Source organism: Lontra canadensis, unplaced genomic scaffold (assembly GCF_010015895.1).
Source record: "Lontra canadensis isolate GAN:19392208 unplaced genomic scaffold, GSC_riverotter_1.0 scaffold171, whole genome shotgun sequence".
Taxonomy (NCBI): Eukaryota; Metazoa; Chordata; class Mammalia; order Carnivora; family Mustelidae; genus Lontra; species Lontra canadensis.
The window spans coordinates 1,752,758-1,776,127 of record NW_022631165.1 but is presented as its reverse complement, the minus strand read 5'-3'; the positions used below and the strand labels follow the sequence as shown (position 1 = coordinate 1,776,127).

At 63.9% G+C, this 23,370-nt stretch overlaps 3 protein-coding genes across 5 annotated transcripts; 1 reads left to right on the top strand and 2 right to left on the bottom strand.

Annotated features, from left to right (window-relative positions):
- Window positions 1–800: 800 nt before the first annotated feature.
- Window positions 801–8,785, top strand: ECI1 (enoyl-CoA delta isomerase 1). The gene is made up of 7 exons (XM_032846075.1): window positions 801–867; window positions 1,012–1,125; window positions 3,845–3,972; window positions 6,070–6,216; window positions 7,132–7,253; window positions 7,339–7,517; window positions 8,582–8,785. The coding sequence occupies exons 1-7, from the start codon at window positions 816–818 to the stop codon at window positions 8,746–8,748; spliced, it is 909 nt and encodes a 302-aa protein (XP_032701966.1). The 5' UTR covers window positions 801–815; the 3' UTR covers window positions 8,749–8,785.
- A 1,461-nt stretch (window positions 8,786–10,246) lies between these two features.
- Window positions 10,247–12,175, bottom strand: DNASE1L2 (deoxyribonuclease 1 like 2). The gene is made up of 7 exons (XM_032846076.1): window positions 11,854–12,175; window positions 11,675–11,763; window positions 11,485–11,568; window positions 11,312–11,412; window positions 11,118–11,230; window positions 10,741–10,992; window positions 10,247–10,391 (listed from the first exon to the last, which is right to left on the bottom strand). The coding sequence occupies exons 1-7, from the start codon at window positions 11,995–11,997 to the stop codon at window positions 10,338–10,340; spliced, it is 837 nt and encodes a 278-aa protein (XP_032701967.1). The 5' UTR covers window positions 11,998–12,175; the 3' UTR covers window positions 10,247–10,337.
- A 943-nt stretch (window positions 12,176–13,118) lies between these two features.
- Window positions 13,119–22,454, bottom strand: E4F1 (E4F transcription factor 1). Of its 3 annotated transcripts, none has more exons than XM_032845923.1 (14): window positions 22,226–22,447; window positions 19,767–19,918; window positions 18,776–18,881; window positions 16,425–16,618; window positions 16,220–16,340; window positions 15,973–16,134; window positions 15,712–15,881; window positions 15,214–15,423; window positions 14,827–14,935; window positions 14,453–14,670; window positions 14,057–14,255; window positions 13,826–13,968; window positions 13,694–13,756; window positions 13,119–13,614 (listed from the first exon to the last, which is right to left on the bottom strand). In XM_032845923.1, exons 1-14 carry the CDS (start codon window positions 22,383–22,385, stop codon window positions 13,258–13,260), a joined length of 2,364 nt encoding a protein of 787 aa, XP_032701814.1. In that variant the 5' UTR covers window positions 22,386–22,447; the 3' UTR covers window positions 13,119–13,257. The 3 variants fall into 3 exon arrangements, with proteins under 3 accessions (XP_032701814.1, XP_032701816.1, XP_032701817.1); XM_032845925.1 differs by having other exon boundaries at window positions 14,827–14,932; XM_032845926.1 differs by having other exon boundaries at window positions 13,596–13,614; window positions 13,878–13,968; window positions 22,226–22,454.
- Between the last annotated feature and the right edge of the window lie 916 nt (window positions 22,455–23,370).

The window sequence follows — 23,370 nt, the reverse complement described above, 5'->3', positions numbered from 1 at the left end:
CTGAAGTCTCAGTCACTCTGTGCAGACTGGATGGTCGGAGCAAGGCCGTGTCCTGTGAGGTAGCACACAGGCCGCCTGCTCCTCCCAGCTCATCCTGCCACCAGGCCAGGGGCCACCTGTGTTTCTTGGGACCCTGCCAGGGCCTCCTTGAAGGATGGAGCAAATAAACATCTTGTTTCCTTTGCTCTCCTGTGGCGGGGAGGGCACTGCAGTCCGGCCAGGAGCGTGTGGGCACCTGCTGCCCAGCTTCGGAAGAGGGAGGTGGATGGGCAGCTCTTAGTCCCCTATGCCTGCCTGGACCACCAGCTTGATGACTGTGCCCCCTCCCCAAGTACTTGAGGCAGCCCCCGGAAGCCCCGCGGCTTAGAGCCCCAACAACAGCCTTGGTGTCATCTGGTTGCCTTTGCTGCTCAGTAGCTGGGACTTCCCCAAAGCCCCTTGTCGCTGCCTAAACTCACAAACCTCGGGGACTCCGGGCGGCCAGCCGCGGTCTCAGCAGTGCTGCCCCACGGACTTGATCTTGGCCCCGACAGCCCAGGAAGTGAGCTCACTTCCCCATGTGCCACTGAGGCGCAGCACCGGGTCCACCGGCCAGTGTGGGGAATAGCCTGGCCCACACCCGCTTCCGGACCATGGGCTCAGAGGAGCGTTGCGACCTTGACATCCTGGGAGCCAAGTGGGGCGGTTGCGACCTTGGCGTCCTGCGAGCCGAGTGGGGCGGGGCTGCGGGCGCAGGGCTCCTGGGAGGGGCGGGCCGCAAGGGCGGGGCTAGGCGTGGACCCGGGCGGGCTGCGACCCCAACCCGGCAGGTCAAGATGGCGCTGGCGGTGGGAATGCGCGTCCTGACGCGTTCCCTGCTGCGACCCTGTGCGTGACAGGGGGGCGGCCGGGGGGAGCGGGGGGTCGTGGGCGGGGGAGGGGCTCGGGGACAGGGAGGAGGCCCGGGGTTCGGCGGTGCGGGTCGCGGCCAGAGGGCGGCGAGGCTAACAGGCCTCACGCTGTCGTTCGCAGGGGTGCGTGTCCCCGGGACGGCCCCCGGGCGGACGGGGCCGGCGGCCGGCGGCGGGGACGGCGTGCGGTGCTTCGGGAGCCCGCGGGTGCTGGTGGAGCCTGACCCGGCGGCAGGTAAGCGCGCCCGGGGCCGCAGGTCCGGGCCAGCGCGGCGCAGCCTCCCGCGGCTTCCCGGGCTCCCGGGGGCCTCTGGACGCCCACGGGCCACGATACAACCCGGTGCTGAGCACATTTCTGTTGCATTCGGATCTTGAGGGACCTCAGTGTAGGTGGTTTACGTACGGCTTCCCCCCCGTTTTTGTCCATTTTAGTTAGGGCGTGTGCACGTGCGGGGGGCGGGGGGCGCGAATCCCAAGACGACTCCCAGCTGAGCTGGACCCCGGGACACATGAGCTGAGCGGAAGCTAGAGTCCTGCGCTCGCGGACTGAGCGCCCCCCGCCAAGTCACTGTGCAGTTTAAAAGGCTTGAGTTAGTGAAGTTTGACGGCTGTGCCCTCTATCTAAACTATTGAATTGGAAACTAGAGGCCGCCTGGGTGGCCCAGGTTCAGCATCTGCCTTCCGCTCCGCCGGTGATCCCAGCGTCTGGAATGGGTTCCCCAGGTAAGCCTCCAGGCTCCTTGGGAGCCTGCTTCTCCCTCTGCCCCTCCCCCAGCTCATGCTCCCTTTCTCTGTGTCAAATAAGATCTAAAAAAAGAAAAAAAAGAAAAAGAATTGGAAGTATTTTGGAATAAAATATTTTAGTGTTTTTTCCTTAACCCTCACCATGGCACAGAGCCTAACAGCCGTTTTACTAAAGAAAGCGGGGCCACAGTGCAGTCCCTGTTCACCCACCCCTGGCTCCCATCAGAGCAGCTCTTACACCTGCAGCGGGGACAGAGAAGGTAGAAAAAGCACCGTTCAGAGAGAAACTTAGGTTTCCTCTAAGTAAGAAGGCTCCCACGTTGGGACGTGAAAAGGCCTGTCCTCGGAGATGGGCATGGTTAGGGCGCGCCGGCCGGGCTTAAGGCCTCAGGCTTTTGCAGAGGCCTGGTGCTGGGGGCTGGGGCGGCCGCCAGTTGCAGCCTCAGCCCCTCTCTCTGCCCCGGCTCAGGGGCGTACCCTGGGACAGCCAGGTTCACCCAAATTCCTCTTCCTTAACGCATGTTCATCTTTGGCCTATTTACCTTTCCTCTGTGGCCTCGATTCTGCTAGAGCAGGCCCTATGGAAACCCACTCACCCTCAGGATGCCCCAGAGGCCCTGGTGGTTAAGCGCCCAACTCTGGATTTCAGCACCGGCCCTGATCTCAGACTCACTCCGCACTGGGCTCCATGCTGGGCACAGAGTCTCTCCCTCTGCCCTTTCCTGTTGGGTGTGGTCAGCAAACCCAGAGACAGCGAATGAAAAGATGACCCCAGACGCCAGAGCAGGAGGAAGGAGAGGGCGACGGGACCAGACGCTCTAGTGGGGAAGGGTCTCAAGCCAAGCTCTGTCCACAGTGTTACTGTGAGTCTTAAACGCACACCTGGCAGGAGGACGTAGCTGTAACCATGGGGACAGCAGTGTGTGGGGCAGCGGGTGGGGGGAGAGCCTGGGTGCTGGGCCCGGAGGTCATGAGGGCAGTGACCGCCGCAGGTGCCTGCGATTCACTCCCTGGATGGGAGCTTTGAAGCACAGTAGGAGTCTGGCCTCGCTCAGCCAGGGAGCTTGTTGGAAGCAGGCCCAGTGTTCCGGGCCCTCCTCCTCTGCTTTTCAGTTTGTCTTGTCCAGGGAGGCATGGAGAAGTCCGATTTGTCTTCTCCAGACGCTGTGAATGCGCACACCTCCCCACCCCCTCATCTTCCCCCCACCGCCCACACTCCTGCACTCTCCAGAAAGAAAAAACCCAGTGAGCCTCAGAAACTGCTCTGAGCCCAGTTCAGAAACTTGCTTCTGGGCACACCGATTGCTGCTTCCTCCGGTCACACCGGTGTGTACAGAAGTTAGTAAGAAGTACTCCTCATCAGACGCCTCCAGGGAGCCCATTTGCCTCCAGGACTTAGTCGTCAGTCAGGAGTGAACGGTGGTGGCCTTTCTGTGGCCCATGGGGTCTGTCGTCGGGCAGGCAGTGAGCACGCAGGGGCCCAGCCAGCGGAGCCAGCAGCCACCGGTGGACGAGTGAGCACCGGGGACAGCTCCACATCTGGCCACCCATGTTTGTGGCCTCTGACTGTAAACAAGCATGAACGAGAGCACCCTGAGCGAGTTCTCCTTGCACACCCGGTCTGAGAGTTTGCTCACTCACCTCCCCGCCAAGAAACTCAGGCCGTTTGCTCCTCCCAGGGATGGAGCACTTGCACCTGGCAGGAAAGGATGAGCAGAGCTTGGTGCACAAACATTCACAGCAGCGTGGTTCCCAAGAGCCAAAAGGCAGAACCAAGCCACGTGTCCCTCCGCCCATGCGTGGATGCACAGAGTGGGGTCGCCACGCTGCGGCTCGGGTCAGCCTTGAGAGCACGGTGCTCTGGGAAAGCAGCCAGACAGGAGAGCTCACAGATTGGACGCTTCCCTTCCTAGGAGATGGCCAGGACAGATGAGTCCGTAGGCACAGAAACCATCGGCTGCAAGGAGCTGGGCGGGGCGGGGTCGGTGACCACTGATGGGCGCAGTGTCCTCTCTTCTGGATAGACCCACTCTGCAGCTAGATGGTGGTGGTCGTGCGGCACTGCCGGTCGCTAACGACCCGAGTGGTCCGCTTTTAAATGGTGAAACTCTATTGGGTGGACCTGGCCGTGGCCAGGCCGAGGGTGCAGGCTGAATGGGTGTGCTCCTCTGGGACTGGCGTGAGCTCTGCCCCCTTCGCGTTCACACTAGGGTTCGCTGTGATGAAGATGAGGAACCCGCCCGTGAACAGCCTCAGCCTGGAGTTCCTGACCGAGCTGCTCATCGGCCTGGAGAAGCTGGAGAGCGACAAGGCCTTCCACGCCATCATCCTCACGTCGGTGGGTTCTCATTAGCTGCCCGAGTTCGGGCTCCAAGCTTGGGCGCCGGCTGCTCAGCACGTGCGTGTCCCCCAGTAGAAGCGCCTCCCTGTCACACAGCCCCGGGAGACGGTCTCGGCTCTGCCGTTGTGAAAGGCAGGTGGTCCCGGCTTCTGCAGCCAAGGCTGGGAGCGTCCTCGGGTGTGCATCTGCTTCCCTTAAACCCTGGGGTTGTGCCAGGTGTGGCCCGGAGCGGTCGCCGCTCTGAACGGGTGGGGCTCGCGCGTCGATGCGCACCGCCGCTGGGAGCCAGGGGCCAGGGTTTGCCGAGCCTTGGCCTGCGGAGGAGAGGGCTCCTCCGTGCTGGTTCCCAGCGGGGATGCCTGGGACGGCTGCGGTGGACCCGCCTGGACACGTTGTACGTGCCTGGGAACGTTGTGCTCCAGATGATTTCTGGAAATGTTCCATTTAGGGTGTAGTTTGAGAGCGTGCTGCTTTTTCTCTCGTGCCCTGAGGCCGAGAGTGCCGCAGAGACAGGCATCTGTCCCTCTGCTTCCCCGGCTTCACGGTGGTGCCAAGCTAGTGGGGGTGGGGAATGGTGCCGGCCTGCGTCCCTCGGGAGCCCACGTGTTCTGCCCGCAAATGGGTCAGCGTTGTGCTCTAGGCTGTGTGTCCACTGAGTCCTGAGCAGGGGCCTGTCCCGTGGGCCCGCGACAGGCGGTGGCCTGCGACAGGCCTGCTGCTGCGGGGTTATGGGGACGCGGAACTGCGGGCCGCAGGCTTGGGTGCACAGTCCCAGTGGCGCATTCTCTCCTGGGGCTCCCTCTTCGCTTCCTCCAGCTGCTGGGGGGTCCCGGGACTCCTGTCCTCCCGCCTCTCCTGCCCTGTGTCTCTCTGTCCAAATGTCCCTCCCCTTAGAAGGACCCCTGCTCTCCTGTGACTGCCTGTTGATCACAGCGGCCAAGACCCTGTTTCCGAAGACAGTCACGTTCGTAGGTCCTGGGGGTAAAGTCGGGTCTACGTCTTTTTCCAAGACACGGTTGGGCCCACCGGAGACTGTTGGCGGAGTCTCCGAAGTCTCACCGTCATGGTCAGGGTGCAGAGCGCGTCCCCCGCTAGGACGACGGTGCCTTGTGTCGCGGCCGCAGTGGCGCTCTTCACCTTCACTTTCCCCGAGCGCGAGGATGTGGGCCGGCTTCCGTGGGGCTAGGCCGTGCCAGGGACACAGGGCTATGGCGGGGACCTCGGCAGGGCAGGACCCAGCGCAGGGACGTCCGAAAGAGGCAGCCACACCTGTGTGGCCTTGCCAGGCCGCGGCGAAACATAAGCCGGGGACCCGAGAGGGTGGCTTCCAGGGGCGGCACAGGGGCTACAAGGAATCTCATCCAGCACCCTACACGCAGCCTGCTCCTGTCGCTTGGCACGAGGATGCGGGGACGGTGCCTGTGACTCTCCCGTACTCCACCTGTCCCCTGACTCCATGGAGACAGACACGTGGCCGTTGGCCCATTCATGGAGCAGGGACAGGGCATGCCGGCCCCTAGACCCCCCAGCTCCGGCCACGGCCACGGGAGCGTCTCGTTCTTGTTCAGGGACATTGTGACTCCACTTGGGGGAGCCCCACAAGTGCGCTTTTCCCGTGATGACTGCTCAGTCACCCTACTCCCTCCCCCCGCCCAGCCTTCTGGGCCAACAGGTCTTTGCTGGAAAGCACCACCGCCGTCCCCTATCCCAGCTGCGTCTGCTGGTGCACGTTTGCTTTCCTCCCTGCTCCAGGGGTTTTGTCACCACCGGGGCAGCTGCACAGGACCCACGCCTTCTCGGCCACTCCCCAGCATTTGTCTTGTGTGACAGCCCAGGGCAGAGGTCTGGCTTCCTGGTTCATCGTGGTCCCTTCCCTGCCTTGCTGTGTTGTCACAGCAGCCCCTCCCGGCCTGCCTTGCCATCTGTAGCTGGCTCGACCTTGGGGGCCATCAGAACATGGGCCCTGAGGCCCCAGCTCGCCACCCCGGGGAACACAACCTCGGCCCCACCGCCTCTGGAGTGCCTGTGGGCCCTGGGGACCTGCTGCTGGCAGGGGATGGACTCTGACAGGTCCCCTGGCTCCTTTGCCCCCAGGACTGCCCCGGCATCTTCTCCGCCGGCCTGGACCTGACGGAGATGTGCGGGAGGGACCCCACGCACTACGCTGAGTACTGGAAGGCGGTGCAGGAGCTGTGGCTGCGGTTCTACCTGTCCCATCTGGTGGTGATCTCGGCTATCAACGTGAGTGTCCCCGCGCCCTGGCCACCTCGCTCACTAACCAGGGGCTGGGGGAGACCCTCCGAGGCGCACAGGTCAGCATGACCAGGTGACAAGGGCAGGGGCACAAGGACGGGATCAGATTCATCTTTGGAAACACGGCTTTGGCCTGGCCTGGGGAGGGCAGGGGCTGCTCAGGCTCAGAAAGCCGCGAGCCTGACAACACGGGGGTCCAGTTAGGTGCAGAAGGATCTGAGCTGGCGAACGGGAAGGTTGGCGAGCTGGAGACTCCACAGGGTGCAGGACAACGGGCAGCAGCTCGCTGTCTCTGAGGCCGTGGGGTGCGTGAGATGAGGGCAGTGGAAGTCTGGGGTTCCTGGGACGTCCTGCTGGGGATGGAGATGGGTCCTGTGTGGCGGGACATGTCATGGCCGCTTCGGCTAAGTACTTGTCAGTGTTTTGGCATCCCAGCAAAAGCCGTGAAAATAGGGCGCCTGGGTGGCTCAGTGGGTTAAAGCCTCTGCCTTCGGCTCAGGTCATGATCTCAGGGTCCTGGGATCGAGCCCCGCATCGGGCTCTCTGCTCAGCAGGGAGCCTGCTTTCCTCTCTCTCTCTCTCTGCCTGCCTCTCTGCCTGCTTGTGATCTCTGTCTGTCAAATAAATAAATAAAGTCTTTAAAAAAAAAAAAAAAAGCCGTGAAAATAAAGGCGGCTTGCAACCCTGATAGGAGGGTTCTGGGCAGCGTGATTCTCTGGCCCCAAGAGCCGCTGGCCAAGCCCGAGGGCCCATCGTGCCCGCCCAGCCCAGCCGTTGTGGGCACAGCGCTGTGGGCTGGGGGGTTGGGGGGTGGATCTTCCCTGGGACCTGCCTCTCCGGGACACCCCCACACCCCGCAACGGGGACAGCACGCACAGCCAGGTGGCGTCTCTTCTTCCACAGGGAGTCAGCCCCGCTGGGGGCTGCCTGTTGGCCCTCTCCTCTGACTACCGGGTCCTGGCTGACAACCCCAAGTACGCCATCGGGCTGAACGAGACTCTGCTGGGCATCATCGCCCCCTTCTGGTAAGGCTGGAGGCTGCGCCCGCACTGCCCTAGCACAGGGCCCAGCCCGGCCCCTGGGAGCCCCCAGCAAGCGGATGTGTTGCAGGTTTAAAGACACGCTGGTGAACACTGTCGGGCACCGCACCGCGGAGCGTGCCCTGCAGCTGGGCCTGCTCTTCCCGCCCACGGAGGCACTCCAGGTGGGCATGGTGGACCAGGTTGTGCCCGAAGACCAGGTGCAGAGCGTGGCGCGGTCGGTGCTGTCCCAGTGGCTGGCCGTCCCCGGTGAGGAGCTCAGGGAGGGGCTGTTTGGCGGGCGGGCGGGCAAAGCCAGCAGCCCCCCAGCCTGGGGCTCCTGGTGAGAGCAGGGGCTTCTGCTGGAAGGGGGTCGTGTGCACGTCAGAAGCGTGCGTCTGTGACGCAGACCAACTTAGCCCTGCGGCCACTGCATCAAATCAGCACACGGTGGGCAACGCGGGGGAGTGGGGAGGCGCGTAGAACCCCGTGGTGCATTCCCTCCAAGTCTGCAGGCCAGGAGTCTAAAATCCAGGTTCGGGCAGGGCGGTAGGGCTGTAGGGAAGGCTCCTTCCCACCGCATCCAGACTGGCGGCTCCACACTCTCCTCGGCCTGTCGCTTTCCCTCCACGTGGCCTCCCCGCATGTCTGTGTCTCCGGTCTCCCCTCTTCCCCTCTCTGGTCAGGACACTGTTGCTGGATGTGGGGCCCACCCTGACTTCATCCACAGAAACCCTTTTCCAAATAAGGTCCCGTGCACAGACTCTAGGGCACTGGTTAGGTTTGCCCTCCAACCCGCTGCACAGGCTGTCGGAGACGGGCCGCGTGTCTGTCGGTAGGAACCAGGCTGGTTGTATCCGCTCTGATGGAGACCACGGGTGAGATGGCTGGCCCTGTGGGTCCCTCGGTCACAGCCATACCGTGATGCTGGAACCCAAGGGCATCCAAAGAGTTTGTGACCCAGCAAGCGCGTCTGTTTGCAATGAAACAGGCCGCTGATGCTTAAAGTGCGTATCATTTTTACGTGCCACAAAACGTCCTTTTTTCAATCCCAAAACCGTGTAAAAACCATTCTTAGCTCCCTGTGGGGGGCCAGGCTCGCTGACCCAACCGTGGGGAGAACGAGTACTTAGTGATGTGGAAGGTACCCCTGTGTTACGGGGGGCGGTGAGCACCACGGGGTAAGCGGCGGTTTCCACAGGGTCACCCCCTGTGCTTCTGACGGGGAGGTGGGGAGCGGCTGGTGCTCGCCTTGCCTCTGCTGGGCGCTCTGGGAAAGGGGAGTGGGGCGGCGTGTGGGAGGGCGCCTTCACGTTCGGGCCCTTTCCCCGTAGGCCACGCCCGGCAGCTGACCAAGAGCCTGATGCGCAAGCCCACAGCCGACCGCCTGCTCAAGGAGCGCGACGCGGACATCGAGAACTTCGTCCGCTTCATCTCCAGAGACGCCATCCAGAAGGCCCTGCGCATCTACTTAGAGAAGCTCAAACAGAAGAAAAGCTAAGGGCGGGGCTGCCTGCCCGGGGCTTGTGGCCGGATGCGCCCCCGGGGCCCTCGGGGCCCTTGGATTCCGAGCGGTTTTAAACAAGCTGTTTTCCAGTGTAAACGTGCTGCCAGCTTCGTTTGCGGATCATCTCAGTAGGCCCTGTTCCCTGTAGCCAGGGTCCCAAGGGCGCACTGCCCCCCACAAGCACCTTTTCTGCCTGGCAGGTGGGCAGGGCCTCAGTTTGGGAATCCTGAACCGGCAGGCCGGGCCATTCTGGACCTCGGTGACAATCACCGCTGAGTGTCCCCTTTGCCAGAGCAGAAGTGGGAGCAAAGTCCTTGCGTGATCCCATCCTTGGCTACCCAAATGCCTGACTGCTGGGGGCGCACCCCTAGGCCGGTGACCCCCAGAGGACCCCCCCAGAGGAAAGCCCTTTGGCCGCCACATCTGCCCATTGAGGCGGAGGGAACACAGTGGTCCAGAGACTAGGGGGAGGGGGTGTGGTGAGGGGCAGGGAAGGTAGACTTAGGGAGTCTGTCTGTGCTGCAGGACCCGCAGTCTGTCTGTGGAAAGATCACACCAGATTTGTCCAGACTCTTAAAGGTTTTTCCTCCATACAGTTCAGGCCACTTCCCAGACCCACCACCAAGAGGAGTTGTTTCCAAAACCAGAAGCCTCCCTGGGCCCCTGTCCCCTAGTTCTGCACATACCCAGTCCCCAGGCGACGGGCTTCCCGGGGTACTGGCCACGGTTCTCCCTGACAAGCCCTTGGCCAGCCCCGGGCTCCCGAGAAGGACCCTACCCAGGCTGGCCCCATGAAGGGGCTCTGCATCCACGTGGGGTGTGTGGGTGGCCCCTGCCTGGGCTGCGTGAGGAGTCCAGCCTGCTCACCACTGAAGGGCTCCCTGCATGTCGCAGGGCTGCCTACTCGCCGGGGGCTCCTGACTGCCTGTTCCTGCGTTACTGCACAGGACCCCTCATGTGCAGGTGTCTGCAAGTCTGCAGGCCCCCGGGATTGGGGGGCGGGAGGGACACCAGGGGCTGGGAGGTCGGCCTTGCACGTCAATACTGTGGCTGTGTGTTTACCCCAAGTCCCCTCAGCCGATGTTTGGAAGCATTTGTGGTCACTGCGATGAGAGGAAGCGACGGGCGTGTCGGAGCCAGCCTGGTCTGGGGGTCACCCGTTCCCAGCAGGGAGTGAAATGGCCAGGCCAGGCCGGCCCTGTCCCATAGGGGCAGGGACCCAGGGCCCACTGGGCTGTGGAACCAAAGTTTGGGCTTCAGAGGGTTCGAGTCCTAAGAAAGGACACGGAGGCCTTGAAGCCGACCAGCACGCGGTCCTGGCTAAGCGCCGGCTCGAGTTTATTGAGCACTGCCCTGTGCCCAGCGCTCTGCAGGCCACTCCTCACAAGCCTGGGAGGTAGACGGAGGAGCCCATTTCACAGATGGGCAAACAGACTGCGTGGTCCTGTGATGTTTCCTAGCCGCTCGTCTAGCCAGCTCTGCCCTCGGCCTTGCAGGAGGCTGGCCAGCTCCCCTAAGGAGTCCTGCAGGGCTGTTCTGGCCTGAGTCTGGAGGCCGCTTCCCGGACCAGGCCTTGAGGGTTTTCAGTGTGACTTCAGAGTCACCTCCACAGGAAAATGGTCACTGATAGCGAGGGCCTGGAGAGGAGGCGGAGCCTGAGCCCCCTGCTGGGCAGCCTGCCCTCCCTCCGGCCCCACCTAGGAAAATGAGCGCCCCCCTCACCGCCTCCACTGCCCACACCCCCATGCTGGCCAGGGGTGGAGCCCACTGTGCTGCCGCAGGTGGGCTGGGGCCCAGACTGGAGATCCCCCCCCACTCCCCCGAGAAGAGGCAAGGGCATCTTCTGCCATCCCAGACGGTCCCTTCAGCCAGAACTGAGCCTCTTAAGGGCTCTGTATTCTGGGGCGCTGGTGCAGGGAGGGGCGCGCCCCTGCCCTCCGCCAGGCACCCGCCCTCCTGCCCCTCCACCCCACCCCCAGCGCTCACCTGAGTCTGGTCCAGGCCGAACTCCTCCTGGAAGTTGTGCACGGCGGCCGACTGGGGCTTGAGGCTCCTGCGCAGGCGGGCGCCGCACGCCACGATCCGGTCGTAGGCGCAGTCCGAGTTGCCCACGGTGGTGTCGGCGCTGTCGGGGATGAGCCACTTGAAGACCTCGCTGCTGCGCAGGCGGACGGACGGCCAGTCGCGCTCCCGCACGTAGTTGCAGTCGGCGTTGAAGTCGCCCAGGAACAGTAAGTCCTGCGGGGACCGCGGAGCCAGGGTTGAGCCCACGCGCGCCCCGCACCCTCCCCGCGCAGCCCCCTCCCGCACACGCGCACCCTCCCCGCCCCGCTGGTGCGCACAGGGGCGGGGGCGGGCCTTACGTCCGTGCCCCATTTGTCGATCACGTCCAGGTACACGTCGTAGAGAGCATCGATCTCCGCCACGGCCCGATGCGGCGCCGCGTGCAGCGGGATGAGCACCAACTCCCCGGCAGCTGCGGGAGGCACGGGTCAGAGGCGGGGCCGGGGGGCGGGGGCGGCGGGGGCGGGGTTTCCCGGGGAGGAGGGGGCCTCACCCGAGCCGGGGGCAGAGAACTTGACCACGAACGGTTCACGGCTGAAGGCGTCCTCCGGGTCCGGGTACTGGTACGTGTCCACGACCGACACCGCGTCCTTCCTGGGGGAAGGAGGCGGGTGGGCGCGTCGAGCCGGCCCCTCCCGCCCCGCGTGCCTGGGCCCCGCCCCTCACCTGTAAACAAACAGGTACATTTCCTTGTACTGGTCCCGACCCAGGGGCTCGCTGCTCACGAAGCTGTACTTGTGCTTGGACACGCTGCAGAGACACGGGCCAGGCGCGGGGTCAAGGCACAGGGCCAGCCCCAGATCCGGGCCTGGACTCCGAACGCTGGGCACTCTCCACCCGCCCCTCCTTCCCACACCTGTTGATCTGCTCCATGAGAGCGGACACGGCGCTCAGGTCTGGGTCTCGCACCTCCTGCACCAGCGTGATGTCATAGCCAGCTAGGATCTGGGGGAGGGACGGGCAGGTGCGGGGTCGCGCGCGGTGGATTCTCCCCGGAGGCCCAGCTGCGGCCCCACCCCCGGTCCCTGGCCTCACTTGTGCAATGATGGTGCCGCAGGCCAGGTCCGTCACTTTGCTGTCACCAAAGCTCTGGATGTTGAAAGCTCCGATGCGCAGCGCGGCGGCCCCTGTGGCCCCCAGGGCCCAGAGCGCGGCCAGTAGGACCTGGGGCCCACCCATCGCGGAGAGCAGGTGGACTGGGAGGGACAGACGCGCTCCTGAGCGTGGACCTGGAGTCAGACACACCGAACTACCCTTCTGTGCCCCAGGCCTGGGGGACCGGCAAGGACCTGTGATTCAGAGGTCCAAGGAGGATCCTTCTCCTGCCTCTCCACCTCTCCCTAGGGGTGTGCTAGGTTTACCACGGCCATTCTACTCCTTGGGGAGACGGAGGCCCCAATAGAGAGATCCCACCCCCATCCAGGCTCCTGGTCAGCCCAGTCCCCAGACTCACCTGGGATGTGGATGGGGTGGTATTTGAGGCTCAGGATCAAGTTCAGGATCAAGGTCGGAGATCCAGGCTGGGGGTGTGTCTGGGGCAGGAGACCGATGCCTCAGGTTTGGTCGGGCAGGGATTGTAGGCCAGGGCCCAGGCGGGTATTTGAGGCCCTTGTCCAGGGAGGGGCTAGACTGCTCTGGCCCCACCCCCTCTGCAGAGATGGATGCTGGAACTGCTGGTTCCAGTTCCCGGGGAGAGCCCTGGGGGCAAGGTGGCAGGGGATCCACCCTGAGCTGCGCTGGCACGAAGACCGTCAGAAGCAGGACCCTGATGGCCCTGCCGCCTCTGCGAAACTGTGTCCGGACTGGACGAGAGGGCCGGCCACCCAAGGTCCAGCCCTTGTTCTTGTCCACGCACCCCCCGCCCCCAACTAGGTCACCCAGAATCTCTCTCCCTCAGGGGTGCCCCCTGAGAGAAGGCAGGCAGTCCATTCATTAAAGACCTTCCTGGTGGGTCTCCTGCTGCTTCTTCGTTGTCACCTCTGGATAAAATGTCATGGCTCCCGGGCCTCCCAGCCTGGTCCCCTGCCCGTGCACCCCCCCCAAACAGCCCCATGGTTGCAGGCTGTGAAGCAGCACCCCCTTCCACCCACCTCCACGGGGCTGCGGAAGACAGGGTCATGACTCCAGCTGGGCAGGGCGGCGGCAGCAGGCTGCCCGTCCACATGCCAGGGACACCCACGCACCCCGCGGCGCCCTAGCTCCAGTGCCAGCCCTGGGAGGGGTGGCCAGGCGCCTGAGTCTGCAGGGGGAGGGCAGGCGGGGGCCCCCAAGGGAAGCTGCCTGGGCAATGGCATCACAAGTGGCAGGTTTTCGTGTTTTATTGTAAAGCAACAAAAAACTATTTACACTCCCACGCCCGCTCTGAACACCTGAATTCTATGCCCCCTCTTCTGTGGCTCCTTGCCCCTGCCCCGGCTCAGGAGCCTGCGGGCCGCCGTGCTAGACGATAACTGTTTGGACCTCGAGCTGGCCCTCCGGTGACGCGATGACCAGCTCGCCCGCGTGCTCCAGGATCTCAATGTCCTCTGACGAAACCATAGTCACGGTGGCCTGCTCGGCGCCAGTGGCGCCCGCACGGGCCGTGAGCACAGTGCCCTCGCTGATGGCCGAGGCCAGCGTCATGGCCACCTGCTCTGTCAGGCTCTCGGGTGTAGCGATGGTGATGGTGTCGGCCGCAGCCGCCTCTGGGCCCAACCCTGCCTCCTGGTCCATGGTCACATTCTGCACGATGATCTGGTGCCCGGCGCTGGCCTGGTGCACGATTTGCTGCACCACCTTCATGATGTGGCTGTCCACCTGCGGCGGCAGGTGGCTCAGCAGGTGGCTGTGGGGCAGGCGCCAGGCCACCCCCTCCGGCCCTTCCCCTGGCCCCCACCTCCGTCTGGGTGCCCTCGATGATCTCCGCGGCTTCGTGGGTCTCTGCGTCATCCGCAGCGGTCTGGACGGGGGACAGAGGTCAGCCTGGCAGCTCCGAGCCCCAGCCCCACCCCAGCGGCCCCATACCCACCTCGATGATGTACTCCTGGGTGTCCGCCACCACGGACGAGAACTCCACCAGCACTGTGTGCGGGTCCTCGGCGAGCACGGTGGCGGCTGCCGTGGGGCTCTCCTCGGACACCAGCAGCTCCTCCACCTCCAGCAGGCAGCCCCCTGGAGGCGGGGGGCTTGGTCAGCAGCGCTGTGGCCCTCCCGGCCACCCCCACCACCACCCCCCGCCGCCGCTGCCAGCGGCCCTGACCTTTGGTGCGCAGGTGCCGGTTGAGCGTGCCGTGCTCCGCGAAGCCGCGGCCACACCTGTAACACTTGAACGGCTTCTCCCCCGTGTGGTGCCGCACGTGCCGCACCAGGGAGCCCTTCTCCCGGAAGCCTCTGCTGCAGAATGGGCACACGTGCGGCTTCTCCTCCAGGTGCGTCCGGAAGTGCACCTGCTGGGCGTTCTGTGGGGCCCCACCGTCAGCACCCACCTGGCCTCGGCCGCGGCTCAGTATGCGGCTCTCCCACCCCCGCCACGGGCTGAGGGAAAGGGCCCGGGCCGGGCGGGAGGGGCGAGGGGCTGCCTGGGGAAGGGGGCGCTGGGATCTGGCCCAGGACAGGGAAGCCCACGGATCACGGGGGTCAGGTGCCAGGGTCCCACCTTGGTCTTGTAGCACTTGCCACACTCGGGACACGGGTAGGGCCGCTCGTCGGAGTGGACACGCCGGTGGCCACGGACATGGGCGATGGTCTTGTAGAGCTTCCCACAGTCTCCACAGCGGAAGCGGCGCTCGCGCACGTGGACCTCCTGGTGCTTCTTGAGCAGGTAGGCCTTGGGGAAGGCCTTGCCGCACTGCACGCACGTGAATGGCCTTGGCCCTGGGGTTGCAGGCGAGGTCAGGCCAGGGCTGCCCCTCGAGGGCCCCCTGCCTGCTGACCGCCCAGGGACCAACCTTGCCTCCCACTATACACCCAAGGCCCATCTGCCGCCAGTGCCGCACCCCTGCCACCCCCATCCCCCACCCCGACACCCACCTGCATGGCCCCTTTTGTGGGCTTCCAGGGTGGCCGCCGTCGGGAAGGTCTCACTGCACTGAGGGCACGGGTGGGTCCTGGGCACAGTGGAAGCCCCACTGGCCACCTGCTGGGGGTGGGGGGTGGCCACAGCACGCTTCCAGCACCCACTGTGGGTGGGACCCCAGCAGTACCGAGGAGAACAGACCCATGGCAACCCCCACCCCCGTCCCACAAGCTCCATCATGAGCCCCAGGAAGGCAGCGAACAGGGACCAAAGTCCCTGCAGAAGGGGCTCGATTTTTCCACCACAGGGAACACAGCAGGGAGGCGGCCGCTGGCTGGGCCGGTGACCTTGTAGCCGGGGTCCAGCACCCCCCGAAGTACGCCGGCAGCGCAGGCACCTACTGTCTCCACGGGCTCCACCTCCAGCAGTGGCAGCTCTGGGGCACCATCTCCCAGGGTCTGGGGACTGGGTGCGGCGGGAGGGGCTGGCTCCAGGGCCCCCTCCTCTCCCGTGACACGCTCAAGGACAATGCCCGAGTTCTGCATGGCCTGCTGCAGCAGGTTCTCACGGCCACTCTCGCTGGAACAGGGCAGCTCCTCGGGGCCCGGGGGCTGTGGGCACACGGTCCCCACTTGTAGCCACTGCACAGGACAGACCCTGCGGGGCCCAGGGGAAACTGTGCGTACCCAGAAGAGCGCTTCAAGGAGCCCCACAGCCCGCGCTCCCCACCCTCACTCTTCCTGTCCCTTGCCCCTCGCTGTCCTCTGGCCACTGGGGTCCCGCCTCCAGACTGAGCACGAGGAAGGCAGGCCGGGTCGGTCCTGTTCCCACTGGAGCCAGTCACCAGAACAGAGCCTGGCAGTGGGCAGACAGAGGCCACTCCCCGGGCTGGCCCGCACCTCTGCAGCCAGGCCTTTCATGCCCAGGGGCAGCTCTTGCATCTGGACGTGGACTTCATGGATGACCGTGCCCTTGGCATCTGTCACCAGATGAATCACAGGCGAGGTCTCCATAGGTTCTCCCGACACTGATGAAGATGGGACCGTCCCCATGGTGGAGGAGCCAGACCCTTCAAGGCAGAAGCCAAAGAACTTTGAAAAAGCCCGCCCAGCAGGGTGGCCCCCAGGCCAGCGCCCAGGGTCAGGGCAGGGGGTCCCTACCTCGCTGGGCTGCGGGCGCGTCCTCCTTGCCGACAAGCACATCCTTGCTCATGCTGAAGCGGATTTTCTCTGTGCACGGGGTGAGAGACTTGAGGTGCCGGGTCAGTGCACCCGACTCCCGGAAGCTCTTCCCACACTTGGCACACTTATAGGGGCGCTCATCTGTGGAGAGAACTGAGTCGGCTCCAGGCAGGGCCGGCGGGCCCAGAGCCACAGCCTCACGGCCCCAGGTCCCCGCCTGGCTCACCCGTGTGCCGCCGGTGGTGCCGGATGAGTGAGCCCTTGGTCCGGAAGGAGGCCCCGCACAGCTTGCACTCGTGGTCCTTGCGGCTACTGTGGGTCACCATGTGGGCCTTGAGGATGCTGCCCTGGGGGGGAGGGGACAGTGGGGCTCAGGCGCCGCTGGGGCAGGAGGGGGAGGCGGCCCGCCCGCACACAGCCCCGGGGCCCACCGTCTTGAAGGTCTTGTGGCACAGCACACACACGTAGCGGCCGTCCTCATTCACCAGCAGCTTCACCGGCGCCTGCTCGCCCTCCCCGCCGAGCACAGGCCCCCGACGGCCAGGGCTGCCCGGGGCTTCTGCCATCTCGCCGTCCCCCGGCTCTGCCTCGGCAGCCACGATGACCTCTTTGATGTGTCCGCCGCCTGAGGAGAGGCTGGTCAGCCCGAGCCACCTCGGATCCCTCGCTGGGAACACTGCCAGGCGGGCCGGGAGGAGGCAGTGCAGCTGTCCCGACCACCCTCTGGCCCCGGGGCCTGACACCTGTCCTGCCAGCCAGAGGCGCCTCGTCTGAGTCTGCAGAACCGCCGGCGTGACTCCAGGACCCCGGAGCGGTTGCAGCGAGAAGCCCCAGCATGAGCAATGGTGCCCCCTCCTAAGTCTAGGGGCACGGGACTAGATGTGGGCAGGGGTCCTGCTACGCCCGGGGACAAGTGAGTGCCAGCCTGGAGATGGGGGTGAGCCGTCTCCCCTGCTCACTGCCCCCGGGGATCGCCCGCTGTGGCTGGAGGCCGGGAGGGCCGGGGACACGTCTGGGGGCGCGAGCGCTCCTAGACACCTGGGACTGCCTGAGGGAGGAGGCCAGGCTTTGGCGCCTCTCACGGGTGATGAAGAGATGTTGACAACGTGCAAAGCTAAGCTGTAAACACGCTTCACAATTTCTGCTCCTAAAAATGACGTGTGGGGACCGGCTGTAAAGCCACCCTTAGGAACCATCTCCGTCGGGCGGGCGGTGTTTGGACGAGCCGCTCTCCCAAACAGAATGGAAGCCCCGTGACTCAGAAATAATTAGGGGCATCTCTCGCCCGTGCCCTGGCTGACGCACCCGATGCTCTATCTCTCCTCCGCCCCAGAAGCAAACTTCTGAAAGGACCTGGGCTTCTGCCAAACAAGGACTTGAGACAGAGCGTGGCGCAACAGGCAGTGGATGGAGGGGTCAAGGAAGAAGGAACGTGGCTGCCCAAGTCCAGAGAGGAAATGCAAGTTTGTCTGCAGGGAAGAGGCAGGAGGGCCTGGTACAGGCACCCCTCCACAGCCCCCACCCCCTGAGGCCCCCGGCCCGGCAAGGACTAAGATGCCCCCAGTCCTGAGATGCCAGCAACTGACTGTTTCAGACTCTAGCTGACCTGGACCAATGAGCAGCTGACATCAAGGGGACATCTGGGGCACCCAAGGGGGCAAGAGAGGCAGGAGGTGCCAGAGAGGAGCCCCCCAAGCTCAGGGCAGAGCCACTGAGCAGAAGGTGTGGGCCGGCTGGAGGCTGGGGTGCTGTGAAGGGACCCGGCTGGCCAGGGGTCCGGAACTTGCGGGTTCCACCCGAGCCCAGGGAACCTGTTTCCTATATGACACCACTCATGCCATGCCGGGGCCAGAGCGCAGCCCCACCTCTGCCATGACAACATTCCTGTCCCCGAGCAGCACAGGCCAACGTCCCCGTCCACAGGAATGTCAGACAGCACCGAGACCGGGACAGGTGTCCTGCTGCCTCCCTGAGGCGGGACTTCAGCAGAAAGGCCTACTCTGACATTCCCCGCCCTGAGGTCTCCTCCGTCTCTCTTCCTGCCCCAGCTGTCCCCAGGGCTTCGTGAGGCCGAGTTCCTCCTGTTGCCCAAACCTGCACCTGTCAGGCCGCCCACTCACACACCTGCCAAGACTCCTGCCCCGCAGAGCGCCAGGGACTGACCACGGCCTCCCCGGCCTCCCTCCCTGCAGGGACACGCCCAGCCCCTGGCTGCCCTTTGAAGGGTCCCCTTCCCGGTCCAGACCTGTCAACATCCCTCTCCTACCTCAGTAGAGCACCTGAACTTAAAAAGAGCCACAAGGAGGCTGACTGGCTCCGCACGCTCATAAAAGCCAGGTGTGCATCAGGGCACGCGTCGCCACCCCCACACGGGAGGGGACTGCCAAGGTCAGACAGCAGGTCAGGACAGAGCTGGAGCAGCAAGTGCATCCCGAGCTCCCCCAACCTGACCCATCAGAGCCAACCACGGGTTAGGGAGCAGGACCGGGGGTGGTAGAAAAATAGCGAAGGTTCCAGAAGTACCCGGGAAAAAACAGTCTGGGGCAGCAGCAGCAGAAAACCCAGCGAGGACTCTGAGTGTAGGCCGCACGCCTCCCCTCTCCCGGCAGGGCCCACTGCCTGGGGCTCGGCCCTCCTCAGCCAGGCCCTGCTCTCAGGCGAGCAGAGAGACAGGGTGGCAAGGGTCCCCAGCCTCCAGTGCTGATCACAGACCGCTGACAGGTCAGCAACAGCTGTGTGGAGAGCGACATGAGGACAGCCACGGGGGACCTTGCTGGCTTACCGACGATGTCAGGTGCGTGGCTCATGTCTGTTGTCAAAGCGGCCGCCTCCACCACGATGTGGGCCACAGTGATGGGCTCCTCCGGGCTTGCCACCGCTGGCACCACCTATTGAGGGGGGACAGGGGATACACAGGACTCAGCTGTGGGGCTCCAGAGCACCCCTGGCTTGGAGAGGAAGGCTTGGGTTTATGTCCCTGCAGAAAGGCTGTGGCAGGGCCTCTCATCTCCTCCAGCATCTCTCTTGTCCCTGCTCTGAGCCTGACTCCCGCCTGGTCCCTCCACTCCAGGCCTAAGGGGTCAGCACCATCACTCAAACGCCTCTGGCCACCATGAGCCAAACGCAGAGCACTGAGCACCCTTGTGGAGAAGGGCTCCAGGGGGAGGTGACCCCACCATCCCCAGCCAGGGGAGCAAGGGAAAGAGTCCCAGGTATGTGTGACTGGGGGTCTTCCTGGAGGAAAGAGTCAGAGTGAGACAGGTGTGAGCCGTGTGACTTCTGGACCACTCCCTGTGATGACCTGAGGCAGCCCCTTTCCCAAGTCTACACAATGAGGATGATGAAAGTGCCACCCCGTGAGGGTGCTCTGTCCCTTAACGAGACCACGTGTATAGCCCAAGCATGCACACAATGCCACAAAGTCAGCCACTTCCATGACAAGGTGGCAGGACCCCCCAGAGCCACCGTTTGTGGGATCCTGAGGAACTGTGTGTACACGGCAGGAGACAAGCCCTGAGGCAAGACAGGCCCTGAGGTTCCAAGAAAGGAGGGACCTCAACTGCGCAGGCTCCAGCCCGAGGCCAGGGAGAAGGCTGGGTCACCCAGGAGCACTGCCCAGCTCTTGGGGGCCGGGCCCAAACCCTCCCTCATCCACCACCAGATGGCAGCCCCCCCCAACCCAGCTGCACTCACCGCCCCACCGGCTGTCAGGGGAGCCCCGGGGGGCAGCACACACATGCACGGGTATGTGCAGGGCGGGAGTGGGGGCTCACCTCCTGGCCCAGCAGCGCACCAGCAGCAGGGGCTGCGGGCGAGGCCTCCTGGGTGGCCCGCTGGCACACCTTCTGGAGCTTGTGTTGAACAAAGTCTTCCAAGGCAGTGAACTCCGTCTGGCAGCGGCCACATCTGTGCACGTCGTCCTCATCTGCAAAGAACCTGTGGTCACTGGGAGGCCTCCAGGCCCTGGTGTCATCTGCAGCAGAGGCACCTGCCCCAGCCTCCCATGGAGGCCCGGGGTGCCAGCCCCCATCCTCCGGAGGTCTGCAGAGAGGCACCCACAGCAGGGAGGGCAGCACCCAGCAGGCAGTGGCCCCGTCCATACAGGTAGGCTGCAGAGACCCACTGAGGTTGTGTATCCCAAGCCCCCACTTCAGAGATGAGGGAACAGAGGCTCAGGGGCAGCTAGGAGGTGGGGGGTCTGCCCATGCCAGTCTGGGGGAGTGGGGGATTAAGACTGTTGGGCTATCCATATGCCCTCCAGCACCTCGGTCACCATGTCCGGGTCCATCTGCTTGTCTGTAACATGGGCCAACGCATTTTACGGTGTACAGTGCAGCGGGCATCAGTGCACTGATGCCCACAGGGCTCTGGCTGAGAGGCCGGCCCTCGGCAAATGCAAAAGAGGCAGCACACCCTGACCCATAACCCTCTTTCCCCACTGACTTGCTGCTTCATTGTTTCTGAATAGGTCCTTGTTCTCCTGAAGACACTCGGGGGGAAACTTCCCAGAGGGGCTCCAACCCCCAGGAACATCACACCTGAGCCCCTCACCATGTAGGCTGACCAGCCAGTGGCTGCCCCAGGTCCTATGGAAGAGACTTCCCACTCACTGAGTCCCTACTGGGTGCCAGACACCTCACTGGGGATGTCACTGAGTCCAGCCAGCACCCTGGGGAAATAAAGATGACTATTCTCATTCCAGAAAAATGACTTGAGATTCAAGGCCACCCCGCTGGTGAGTGTTAGGACCAGGGGCTGAACCTGAGGGTCTACTCTGGATGGCCTGCCATTTGCACAATGGGATGGGGGGGGGATGTCCCTTGTGTATCCATAAAAGTTCACCAGTTCCCACCACCTCACATGCGGTCCCACATCAAAATCAAACGCAGGGCTGGCACAGAGAAGGAGCCCAGTCAATGTCTTCTGAACTAATGAGCAAAGGAAAGCCTAAACCACAGCCATGAGTGGCCCACAGAAGACCACAGTCCCCTCCAGATGGCTCACAGTTATGAGCCAAGCACTGAGATGCCCACCACCCTCTTAACCGTCCCACCTGGCAGGCCAGGTCTGACTCAGCATCACCCAACGCAGAAGGGGACCGGCCGTGCCACACAACACGGACAGGGCTGGGGGCAAGCCCAGCGGGTCACAGCAATCGAAAAAGAGATCCCCCTCCGGGTCAGCACTGCCCCTAATAGTCCCCCCTCCCCCAGCTGGAATTAGAAGGAGTGAAGAAAACAATGTACTGAGAATAGGAGTTCTGTGGGGAGAGAGACCACCACCCCAATATCACCAGCCAGCCCCCTCCTCTCGGGCCAAGCTGGAGAGCTGAGAACAGAGACACTCCTGTCTGAAAAGCTATCAGGGCACCTGTGGGCCAACCCTGGGTGTGCTGGCTCAGCGGGTCCCCACGTTGCTCTATCTTCCTTGTCACCACAGCCCTGGGAGGCAGCACAGCCCAAGTTAGGGGACCTGGCAGAGGAGTCACACAGTCTTGCTACTTACTCCCTGGGTGACCCGTCCGCTTTGACATCTTTGGACCTCAACAACAACAGTAGGAGCCTCCAGAGTTGGTTTTAAGATGAAAGCGCCCAATGCAGGGTAAGTGCTTAACACGTTATTAGCAGCAGCAGCCCCCTCCCCATTCTGTAGGGAAAGGGAAGCTCACCCGCCCAGGGTCAACCAGCCAGAGAGCAGCAGATCCGGGCCGGAGCTCGCAGGCTGGTTGCAGAGCACCGGCTCCGCGCCACTGGGCCCTGCTGCCGCCCAGGGGCGAGCTCGGAGCCGGGACCCCCGGAGCCCCGCCCCCGGCAGCCTCCAGCCCCACCCCAGCCAGGGCTCTAGAGGCCCGTCAGGTGCCATGGAAGAGGGCCCAGAGGAGAGCAGGGCCGGACCGCGAGCCTGAGGGGCAAGGCTGGCCGCGGAGGCAATGGCAGAGGCCTCCACGGGCAGCCCCAGAGGCCTGGCCACCTGTGAATATCCGTGAGTGGGCACCGAGGCCCGCGGGGTGAGAGGCGCCCGCAGGAGAGGCCTGAGGGTCTGAGGAAGCCTGGGGGGCTCGTGGAGGGCTACGCAGGACTCCCTTGGGGACCCGGGAGGTCCGCAAGGAACCGGGGTCTGGGACCGCCTGTCGCGTCCGCAGCTCAGGCCATCCGGGCCTCCTCCAGCCAGGACTGAGTCGTCCACATCCCGGCCGCGCCCGACCCCGTCAGGCCCCGTCAGGCCCTGTTACCTTCCTCGCTAAAGGGCGCCGGGAGGCCTAGGAAGCCGCCAGGGGCCAAGGACGCCGCCGCCGCCGCCGCGACCCCGCCCTCGCCCGCCTCCCGCCCGGCTTCGGCCCGGGCTTCTGCCGTATGCGCGGCCGTCACCCGCACTGCCATCGCGCCCTCCATGTCGCAACGCGCCGCAGGAAGATGGCGGATTTACGACCGTGTCGTCATAACAACGGGCCGCGCTGAGGAGAGCGAGAGAACGACGAGAGGAGGGCGGGGCCAGACCGGTTTGACAGACAGCCGGCGGGGCGGAGTCTAGGAGGAGGAGCCTGGAACCGCAGAGGCTACGCCAGACTCCCGGAGAGAAGGCATGGGGCGGGGCTGCTAGGGGGCGTGGTTACAGTGGAGCGGGCAGACAGGCGAAGGGGCGGGGTCAGAGGCGGTCCCTCGGGGCGGGGCTTGGTGCGGTAGGTTCGCAGCCCCGCGGGAGGAGCCTCGGAGGGCTAGGTTCCCAAGCGCTGTGCGGCGGGGAACCCGCAGGGATTGCCGAGGCTGGCGGGTGGCCCGCGGGACACTGTCCCCGCTCCGACAAGTAGTGTGGTGCTCACCGCCGTGGCCCTACCGTCTCGGGTCCCTTGTTAGTTGTCGGGTCCCAAGGAAGAACCCGAATTGGGGTTGGCTCTCGGGTAACTTCACTAACCCTTCTACACTAATGCATTTCTTTTAAATTGTAATAAATACCCGTAAGATTTACCACTGGTCACATTTAGCGCATTCACAGTATTGTGGGAACATTAGCAACATCTAGCTCCGGAACCTTGTCCGGAAAGAAAAGGAAACCTGTCCCCTAAGCACTCCCGTTCTCCCCTACTCCTGGCCTCTGGCAACCAGTTTCTGCCTGTATGGCTTTGGCTTTTCTGGACATTCCCAATTAAGTGGAATTACACATGTAGTCTTTGGTCTGACTTGTTTGGTTTAGCATGTTTGCCAGATTCATCGATGTTGAAGCATGTGACCATACATCATTTTTTATAGCTGAATAATACTCCATTATCTGCATAGACCAGAATGTATTCATCCACTGCATTTGGGTTGTTCCCACCTTTTGTACTTATTAAGAATAATGCTACCATGAACGCGTGCAGATAAACTCATTTTATTCTTT

Bases quoted from the DNA above. Each gene is read 5' to 3' on its own strand.
- ECI1 (XM_032846075.1), top strand. From the start codon at position 816: ATGGCGCTGGCGGTGGGAATGCGCGTCCTGACGCGTTCCCTGCTGCGA. The intron at 868-1,011 runs GTGCGTGACAGG...TGTCGTTCGCAG, and splicing joins GCGTTCCCTGCTGCGACCCT to GGGTGCGTGTCCCCGGGACG. The intron at 1,126-3,844 runs GTAAGCGCGCCC...CGTTCACACTAG, and splicing joins GGAGCCTGACCCGGCGGCAG to GGTTCGCTGTGATGAAGATG.
- DNASE1L2 (XM_032846076.1), bottom strand. From the start codon at position 11,997: ATGGGTGGGCCCCAGGTCCTACTGGCCGCGCTCTGGGCCCTGGGGGCC. The intron at 11,764-11,853 runs GTGAGGCCAGGG...TCCCTCCCCCAG, and splicing joins GCGGCACCATCATTGCACAA to ATCCTAGCTGGCTATGACAT. The intron at 11,231-11,311 runs GTGAGGCCCCCT...TGCCTCCCGCAG, and splicing joins GTTCTCTGCCCCCGGCTCGG to CTGCCGGGGAGTTGGTGCTC.
- E4F1 (XM_032845923.1), bottom strand. From the start codon at position 22,385: ATGGAGGGCGCGATGGCAGTGCGGGTGACGGCCGCGCATACGGCAGAA. The intron at 16,135-16,219 runs GTGAGCCAGGCG...TTCTCTCCACAG, and splicing joins GCACCACCGGCGGCACACGG to ATGAGCGCCCCTATAAGTGT. The intron at 14,936-15,213 runs GTAGGTGCCTGC...CCCCACCCCCAG, and splicing joins AGGTGGAGCCCGTGGAGACA to CAGGTGGCCAGTGGGGCTTC.